Below are 10,028 nucleotides of genomic sequence, written 5' to 3'. Positions count from 1 at the left end.
GCTGGGGTCATTTGAGCTTAAACTTAGTAGGGGTCATAAGAGACCTTTATTCATTTCTGCCTAGGGCAGGGGGTCAGACTAGATGATATGCTCAGGTCCCCTCCAACCATACTTCTATGAAACTATGAAATGTTGTTAGAAGTACAAGTGTTGAGGACCACTTGCCTAGTGGCCTCAACCACAGTGCCACTTGGGTCAACATACCCTAACAAAAAGGGAAATAAAATTAAAAATAAAACAATACTGAAATAAATGCCAGGTAAAGCAGTGCAATGACAGCTTACCCCACCACTTGATAATATGCAAGCACTGAAATAGTTTCTTTACAAAAATAAGCATATTTATCTGTTCACAGTCAAAAATCCCCAGAAGACAAAAGGACAAAACCCAGTGAAGGAAGTAGTGCACTGCACTCTGAGCAGGCTAAAGGATGAGCAGTTCCACACCTCCTCAACACTCCTGGCATTCACAACAAGGAAAAGGTAAGTGTACACACAATCCTAGCAAACATGACTTGCCAGAAGTTTCAAGCTGACTCATACCAATAGTACCAGTAAATGGAATATTTGGATTTCCTCCTGAGACTTAACAGTACTGGCATTTCCCCAATGTGGGCATTCCAAAGTCCTCCAATCCTCTCCACCCCCTTGTTACTGCCATTTTGGTTGACGAGAACTAAACAGACTTCAGCTTCCCTGTAGCTGAAGTGTTTGCTACTGAACAAACAAATGAATTCCTGGCGTGGCCCAGGTGACTGTAGGGGCACCTAAATCTGTTCTAGTCAGGGACAGCTTTGTGATACAATTTAGTCATGAAAGTACCTGTACAATCCACCTTCAAACTTCAAATCCTAAAATCAATTATTCTCCCAAGGAAGTGTTAAACAATTAAATTCAACTTTCAGTTCTCTCTCCAAAGACTATCTCCAATATTATAGTAGGATATTTTTATTTCAACTAGTCTATTCAACTGGGCTGGAAGTCCTGCAACTGAAGGGACTCTCAACCCCAACAGCTGCCAACTCCAGGCCCCAGCAGCACCCCACAGCTGCAGAGTCTAGCAGTCCCGGACCCAGCTAAGTCCTGGCAGCCACAGGGCACAGCTGCAATCTCCCAGCCCCAAGGGGCTTCATGCATAGGATGACCATAATTATTTTAGGGAAATCGAGGATGGGGAGGCCAGGGGGCACATGCACACACGCCAGGGCAGTATGTGGCAGCAGTCAGGACCAGAGCAGCCATCAGGAGTGCAGTGTCTCTCTCACCGGGGCTGTGGGCCGAGGCCAAGACATACTGGGAAGCGTGGTGCCTGTCTCACTGGAGCCAGGGCTGTGGGCTGGGGCCAGGGCCAGGGCACCAGCCAAGCTGGGGACGCTGCATGGGCTCAGTCTGCCCCATGCTAACTCATAGCTCCAGTCCCATCTTGGCCCCTGCAGCTGCATCATGGCCACGTGCCCCCGAGCCAGGCAGGTACAGCAAGCCCCAGCCTTGTACTCCACCTCCCCTGGTTAGGGCTGGGAGCAGCCAGGCCAGGCTGAGCTCTCTGGATGGGGGTTGTGATGCAGCTGGCCTGGGCCGTCCCAGAAGCACATGGCCAGGCTGGTGCCAGGGTGGGGCCAGAGCCCTGAGTCAGCACAGGGCACACAGAGCCCACTCAGCACCCTCAGCCCAGCCAGTGCCCCAGCTCAAGCCTGCAGCCCTAGGTCCACTGACAAAGGCACCAGGCTGTCCAGTGCATCCTGACAACTGTTACAGCCCTGCCCACTGCAACACAAACACACACAAACATATGCACAGTCTCCAGTGTATTAGCACTGCAGCAACCAGGAGCAGGACCAGGCAGGACAGCATGTCACACACGCAGAACCCTGCCCAAGCAGCTCTCAGGTTCCCACAGATCTGGGACTTTTGCTTAAATTTTCTCCAATGGCTCAGACTCTGAAAGGCTATAAAATCTGGGATATATGGGTACCCTATTCACGCATTTTTGGGACTGGGAGATCACATCAGTTGCATCTCCCAGCTGCAGGGGGTACATGGAGTATCCTTGTGGCTGGAAGCCACTCGGCTGGGGGGATCCTAGTCATGGCAGCTTTCTTCTTCCTGGTGCAATTATGGGCTCCCCCTGTACTGGCAGTAAGGCGCAATGAGATCTAATGCATGATCCCACAATCACGCTTCCTACCATGCATGTGTGGCATGGCAGGAGGTGCAATGGTGTGGACTGCACATTAGATCCCATTGTGCCTTTACCTGCACATGTAGATGGGGCCCAAGACACATTACAGCAATGTCAAGTTAGTTGTTTTTTTTCTTCTGTTTGCACAAAAGCTTGTAGTCAGAGAATTTTACTATTCCCTGGATGTGAGAAATGTTCTAAAGTGAAGGTTATTGTTCTTCCCAAAGCATTAGGAAGTTTTTAGAATATGGCAGAACTAATGCAGCTTCTACCAAGAAAAATTACTCACTTTTGTGCGATCTCGTCATTTTGTCCGATTTGGCAGAAGCATCTTTGACTCGGTTGTGGTATTCTACAAGGAATGTCCTTTCATGCTCAAAGAAGTCATCTACATCCTATAAGACAAACCAGACTTTTATTCCTATTTTGTAATAGTTTGTGCAATCACCACAACTGCATAAAGTTAAATAATTTACACTGCAAACAATCATTTTGTAAGCCACATATGAAAGTTTGTTTCTCTTTAATTACTTGTCGAATAACAGGTGTAAGAGTAGAAGCCTTTCTTGCAATATTTTAGACTCTGTGGGCATGTCTACATGAGATGCTACTGCATTGTGGTTACTGCACATTTATCTAGTACTTGTATAAGCAAATGCTTATACAAATACTAAATAAGTGCACAGAAACCAGAGTTACTGCACAGTAGCACCACCAAACGTCTTAAGTGATGCTACTGCACAGTAGCACATCACACCACGGACAATGCTAGTATGCTACTGCACAGTATTATTAGGCTACTGCGCAGTCAGCGTCTCGTGTAGACACACACATTAGAATCCCAATGTCAAGATGAGCATATGGATGAATGAAGAAACTCTCCATTTAAAATCTAAATTCATTTGCAAGAAGTATCTTTCACCTAGGTCATCAGCTACATTCTAACCCAAACCAGTTGTCATCCTTCATTAAACTTATTCCCATCCCTCAACTGTATGTATGCTCAAGCCCCCATAGACAGGTATCTAACTATGTAGAAGGATTACTTATAAAGATGTCAAATGGTGTCACTTGTAGTTTCAGGAACCTTGAACTCCTCTGAGATTCTGATCATTCAGGTAACCCAGTACATGGGTCATTCAAGCTGGGGTGTCAAAGGTAGTTTGACAAGATGCCAACCATACCGCTCCTGCGCCATCAACTGGTATGACAGCCTAGTAGCTCTCAGGGCTAACATGGTTTAGTCAGACCTTTGGTCTACACCACTTTCAAAACAATAACTATAATGATTGGAAGAAGCCAAAATGTTTTTAAACAACACTAAATTTGCCTAATGTAATCTTGCATACAAGATTGAAAAATGACACTCATTTATTCTGTTTCATTTTTCTTCTTGAATAAAGGCTGTTATCTACCTTGCCCTTTGGATTCCCTTGCACCACGAGCAATTAATGGTTGTATTCACCATGTCCAGTGTCTCTTAAAAATTCAAGAGCACACAATTAGGAAAGTTAGGGGACTTGAAATATCCACTCACTCACTTGTAGTAGCAAGTGAGAAACTTTTACTAGAAACTAAGTCAGGTTGTAAGTCAGAAACTAATCAGACCTTAAATTTCTGTTATTGAAGCATTTTATTTCCAATGAACACTGAACCAAGAATATCTTGACAAAAGTTAACTAAGTGCCAATTGCTTCATCATGTTCTTCCTGAATTTGCAGATAGTCCCCGTGACTACAGCTACTCACAGGTTTGAAAAGCTGATGAAGAGCAAAATTTACGAAGTAGCAGTCAAATTCACTTCTATATTTAGAACTATTGTACAGTAGTGAAATGTTTCACACTGCTATTTGGGGAAACTACAAGCAAAATCAAAGTAAGTACCACTTTCGTAGGTGGACAAAGATGCCCCCTCCACCCAAATAAAGTTGGGAAAAGAACAGCTTCATGTAAGCAGCAGTCAAGCAGCTCTAAAAGGAGTAATAAGGGTGGAAGGAGAACCCTTGTCCAGCAAATAAAAAGGGATGTCTCAATATTCCAATACTACTAGTCAAAGGGGGAGGGACATGAATGACAAAACCTACAAAAGTGATCCCAGTATACCACTCATCTGTCTCAATAAGCTGGTGTTTCAGCGAGACTAGTTTTCTGACCAGGCACTCACTTAAACTTTGCCTGTGGGGTCTCACGACCACCTACTTACATCCCTTTACCTCTGCCAAAAGAACACTGACACATTTGCAAAACTGAAATTACATGTAGCCAAGGAAAAGGGTAATAATGTACCTGATGAGCACAGGATATGTCTGTTTTTGTAACCATTTCAGACTTACCTTAAACTGGTAATACGTTAGTTTAAAAAAAAGTAAAACAGTTAAAATAGCCAAGAAAGGAATCACCTTTACTCCTGACACAATGACACCATCTGCTGATTTAACCATGTTTTTAAAGAAGTCTTCAAGTTTCTCTTTCTTATTTTTTCCACGAACACTCAACTGAAAGATAAGATCACATCTCAAGTCAGCATGTTCAAAGGCAAGAAAAGCAGCAATTCTGCATTACAACAAGCAAATTTCAACAAACAACACAGCTCCTTTGACAGTCTCACTTCATCTGTCTAATGACCCACTGTTTGCTAATCTAGATCAAGCAAAGTATACTACTATATTTAGTAGTTAAAAGAACTCTGATCACTGGCAGACACCTAATACATGGGGGGAGCAGTTTGGGGGGCAGGGTTATAAAAACATGCATCTTTATAGTTAAGGAAAAATACTAAATTGATTTGCATACACTCACATTTCTAGTAACTTCAGTTACATACATATTTTCAAACACAATAAGAGGCTAGAACAAGCCCCTAGACTCTACTCTTCCTTACAACAACAATTCCATCATCTTCAGAAATTTGTAATCCATTTCCTTCTCACTACCATCGAACTCAAGCCTCCCACAGAATCTCCCCACATCCTTCTTGTCCATTTAGCCTCTCCAGATTTATTCAGAATTCCTGAACCAGTACTGATATTTCTACATTAGGCAATGAGGGGACCATTTATAATCCAGAGAAGTGAAATCCACTGTTCTAGTTGAACAACTCAGTTGATTAAACTGATTTGTTTTGTTTTCAGTCCATCCCTTTTTCAATTTTAAGGATTCAGTGTTTAGGTAGTACAAGTCATATTTCATTTGGTTATATTAAAAAGTTGCTGAAATCAGTATTTAGATAGTGTAAATCTCAAAAGCTGAATTTAGGCTTTAAGACTGGTGCATATTAAGTACCAACTTCTTTATATCAATATTAGAATGCAACTCACTGTACACAGGATGAAGATAGCAACCCTAGTTAAATACAGCAGGAAGGATCCAGTACAGACTTATCACTAAACTATTCTGTTTTCTAAACATGTCATGCTGGCATAACATTTAAGTGATATTACTTAAGCGTTTCCCCTTAGTAAAAAAAAAAAGAATCTTTCACCCACCAAAAAGCTTAATCAAAAAATTCCTCTTAGAGGTCTTGTCTTAAACAGAAATATCCCTAAGTATTAAAAAGAGTTTTAAAAAAAAAAAACCAGTTACGCTGAAGATTTGTTTCACCATGTTTTATTTTTCCTGAATTCAGTTAGGAGAATGGGCAATTAAAGCACCTTATGGAGACAGAGCCAAATCTCCCATAAATATTATTTTATAGCCAAGCTACAAGTCCAAGCTGCTTCCTGAATACCAGTTTCACAAGCTGCAGGAGAAAGGACTCCGTCAGAACCAGCTAATTGAATTTCTAAATCCAAACTTGTTTAGTATTAAGGAATCATTGTAAATTTCCTGAAGAGATGAGAAATCTTATTTATTTGTCATATCATGAAAGTACAACTTGAATACTCTCACTACAGATCCAACTTCCAATACTCACATCCTGATTATATTCCAAGAAGACGTGGAAATTTAAATCCTTTCTCAAAATTGGATGTGCTGCCACACGGCACAAGAACACTTCATGCATTGCAACCGTCTTCTTGAATATTGCCAAATATTCACTGAAAACAACAAAAAAAGAAATTAAAAATTTCCAACTGAAGCAATTAAATTTCTATTCAGCCTATTGAAAAAATTAAGATGTCTTTATCTATAGAAAAAAGTGTTAGCTGAAGTATCCAAGTTATTATTCCAGCTCCCAGTGCACTTCAAATCAGTATATAACACAATGTGCATATGAAAAAAATAATAATGCTAAAACATAAAAAAAATCATACCTTTACAATACTACATAGGCAGGACTTCAGAAATAGTAAAAGAGTAGATATAGGCCTTTTAAATCAGGATGCAAATGAAATCTGCATGTTGGATTCACAAGGAGTATATTATAGATGTAACCAAATTTAAGCTTTCCATATATTATCAAAAAGTTAACAAGGTGCAGACTACCACACCAGTCACTGTATAGCCTTATTTACAAAATCCTTCCTTTCACATCTCCATCTGTTTGCTCCCACCTCATTTGTTTGTATTTTGTTAATTTAGTTGAGCTTGTATTTCAAAGAATATAGAGCAGGTCACATAAAATTTATGTGCCTTTTTTGCTTGCTTCTGCCTTTAAAACTACCATTAAGATGTTAAGCTTAGCGCACAGATCCAAAAGAAAGTTTCATCAGGATAAGCTTTCAGTTGCCCAGTTCAACCAACAGAGTTTTAAAGGAGTAACTGAGAATTATGATGAAGATAATTATAGAGGAAGAATATCTATTCTTATCAATACAAGCTGCTATAGTTGATTGTTTTACAGTCGAATGGATAATTTTATTAAGTTGTGTTGCTTGGAGAGAGATTACAAGACACCTTCTTCCCCATCCTCAAATTAACTATGTAATGATAACTGGCACTCTTTGCTTCCACTATGTGCAAGGATAAGATTTACATACCAGCAAACCAGCAGGACCAGTGTTGGGGTGTGTTTGATCTCTGTGACAGTAGTAGTCATTCAGTGTAGACAGAAAAGAAGGATTCAGAGGATGAAGGTGGCAGTAGAAGAAACCCAAGGTTTTTGTGTTATCCAGCCCCTAACCAGACCACAAGAGAATCATGATCAGGGCCACCAGAAAAATCACAGATTCTTCCAAATTTATTATGTTTTGCCAATTTTCAGTTTTCTGGCTTATGACATCTCTCTCGCACACTGGTCCAACATGATACTAACACACTTGCTCACAATGGTTGGATGTTGGCAAATGGAGTTCCCTTTGCCAATCACTTTCAAATTCTTTTCCTACCACTTTGGTACTTGAGAGAAGCAGTCTGGTAGCCATGTAAACATGCACTTGAGAAATGAAACCAGTGAATAGAAGAAAGAATAAAGAGGTTGTCTCAAGAGAGAAAAAAGCAGGACTAAAAGAAAAGTACTCCATGTTAAGTCACATAGTACAGCCTAAGCCCTATAGCAAATTCTCAATCACTTAAAATTGTGCAACTAAGAGAGTCCTTATTTTCAAGAAACACATTTTTTTTTGCAAAATCTGGATTCTCCTCAAAAAAAAAGTCCAAGCAATTATCAAATGTCCATTCAGCAACTGCTTACAAACAGCTGATGACAGCTGTGACTGTACAAGCCCCTGTTTCTTTACAGCTTTGCAAGCTCGTCAACTTCTCCTATTTCAATTGCTAGGAAGAATGTAAAATTTGCATTTTCAGTTGCTACTAGCAAAAGTAGCTCAGTTCCCAAATATATAGACCTTTCTGTTTCACTGTAAGTACATAGTGGGCATGTCTACACGTCACATTAACATGCATTAAAGCATTGCAAAAAAAAAGCATTAGCTAATACACATTAAAATAAGCTACTGTGCATTTTTCCAGGACCTTACAATGAAGGTAGTACATTTAATGTGCATTACCTAAAGAACATTAATTGAACATGCAAGCAGCCTAGTGAAAACCAAAAAGCAGGTCAGAAAAGACTGGGGATGCAATACGTCTTTTACAGTTTGCTTTAAAAAAAAAAATGAATTAATAAACAAACTGTTGTTTGCTTTTGGTTTTCAGCAAGTATGTATACCCCCTATAGAATTCCCATCATTCTGGACAATAATTTCTACAATTTTCCTTATGGCTCTGATCATGATCACTGAGGTAACACTAGTTATATGGTAACTCTGGATACTCAAAACTGTATCTTCCAGAAGGAATCACTGTGTTGAAATGATCAAAAGTATGAGACAGCAGAGAGCACTTAAAGTGAATTGTAATCCACACACAATAGTGAAAAACAGGTACGCACGCTTCCAGTTCTTGTTTCATCTTGGTGAACTCTTCTTTAGTCATCGATCCTTCCCCTTCTCCAAGTTTCTGTAGTTTTTCTCTAGAGGCATCAAAATCAGGCCTGGGTGGTGCCGGTGGGATCTGTCAAATGAGTCAATCAGGGAGTACTTTTGAATTCCTCACCTTCTTAGTCAAAGTTAAAGCCCTTCAAATAAGGATACAGTAAGATGCTTGTAATTTTTAGACCCAAAATCCTCATCCCCAACCCATTAACACACCTAGGGAGAAGAAGACTTACCTTATGAATGATTCGTGGAACACAAGAGCCCTAATATTTCATTTTCTAGTCATGGTTTCCTTTCATATTACTAAAAAATTAAGTTCTGATTTCACAGCAGTCTTATATAAATTAAGCAGCATTTAATTCACTGAATTAACTTGATTCAACCAGTTCGGAGGTTTTCTCTAAGGTATTTTCCAAAATGAAATTACTATCCTCCATACATTTTCTGGAAAGCTAGGACTCAAAGTCACTGATCCCAGGGTTTGCACATGCCAAACTGTTATTGCTAGCTAAACTGTTGGCATTAAAGAATAAATTGACTGGAAAAGAAGTTAACGTAACACAAAGTAAGAACAGTACAATAAGTACACTTTGAGCTAAACTTTCAACTGTATTATGATGCACACTGTATGTGGAAGAATTCAACCAAATGGTTCTTGCATTACTATGAAAAAGTATATTAGGGTAAATGAACCAAATTATCCCCCAGTCTAAACATGTAAGCAGAAAGAACTTCCTTAAGAAAAACTTTTCACTTCGTCATAACCTATTACCACATACAAAGAAGGTCTTAAAGGCTACGAAACCAGTCAGACACTTCCATTTATATAACTTACAACATCTTAAAAGAGAGAGAGATTATTTTCCAAGTAACTTTTAATTGTGAAAAAGGAGTAAAATGCAATATGAAAAGTAAAAATGTTGTCAATATGCATTTGAGCACAACACATATGCTGTAGGCACTACCAAAACAAAAGGGGGTTTTTTTTGGTTACACACTGTTTTTAAAAAGAGCATTCAATGAAATGTAAAAGCCTCTAGCAAGTTAAATATCTGAGATTCCTGTATTATAACAGTAACTCATTGTTAGTTGCTTTTTAAATAGCCACTTTCATCATGCAACTATGCTAGGGACATCCACTCCCTGAAGGCCTAGACTAAGTCACAAATGGAAAGCCAGCTCAATTATGCATTAGTTTTCGTTGTAGTATTCTAGACCATATTTGCCCCCTCGCCTTTACATAAATCCAACATAAAAACGGATTCTGCTTATTTCATTGTATACTATTCCCAACAGAAAATTCGAGAGAAGCAATGACTTTGAAGCTTAATGCTCCACCCTTCTGCCACAAAAGAAACTTGAAACTTAACATCAGTAAGTTAAGTATTAACTCCTGAAAACAATATCACCAAGTTTCAGAGGCGTTCTATGCGTTCAAAGTTTTAAACTAAACTGCCTCAGGACAAAATAAAACATTTAGCCACTCTGAATTCTTAAAAGTAAAAAAAAAAAAAAAAAAAAAAAAAAAAAAAA

The 10,028-nt window shown here is 39.3% G+C and overlaps 1 protein-coding gene and 1 long non-coding RNA gene across 2 annotated transcripts in view; one reads left to right on the top strand and one right to left on the bottom strand.

Annotated features, from left to right (window-relative positions):
• LOC109298674 overlaps positions 1-10,028 on the top strand; it is a 21,904-nt gene that overhangs the window by 8,275 nt on the left and 3,601 nt on the right. The window contains exon 2 of the long non-coding RNA XR_002097674.1: positions 356-482. This is a non-coding gene — a long non-coding RNA (uncharacterized LOC109298674). The remainder of the gene's footprint in view (positions 1-355; positions 483-10,028) is intronic.
• Positions 1-10,028, bottom strand: part of SNX6 (sorting nexin 6) — a 42,596-nt gene that overhangs the window by 32,220 nt on the left and 348 nt on the right. The window contains exons 2-5 of the mRNA XM_019518902.1: positions 8,450-8,635; positions 6,092-6,215; positions 4,578-4,673; positions 2,468-2,573 (exon numbers count right to left, since the gene is read on the bottom strand). Coding sequence (XP_019374447.1) covers positions 2,468-2,573; positions 4,578-4,673; positions 6,092-6,215; positions 8,450-8,493 — 370 coding nt within the window. The 5' untranslated portion in view covers positions 8,494-8,635. The remainder of the gene's footprint in view (positions 1-2,467; positions 2,574-4,577; positions 4,674-6,091; positions 6,216-8,449; positions 8,636-10,028) is intronic.

This window comes from Gavialis gangeticus, unplaced genomic scaffold (genome assembly GCF_001723915.1).
Source record: "Gavialis gangeticus isolate Ggan-Ray unplaced genomic scaffold, GavGan_comp1, whole genome shotgun sequence".
In the NCBI taxonomy this organism is placed as follows: domain Eukaryota; kingdom Metazoa; phylum Chordata; order Crocodylia; family Gavialidae; genus Gavialis; species Gavialis gangeticus.
This window is presented reverse-complemented; position numbering and strand designations above follow the sequence as displayed.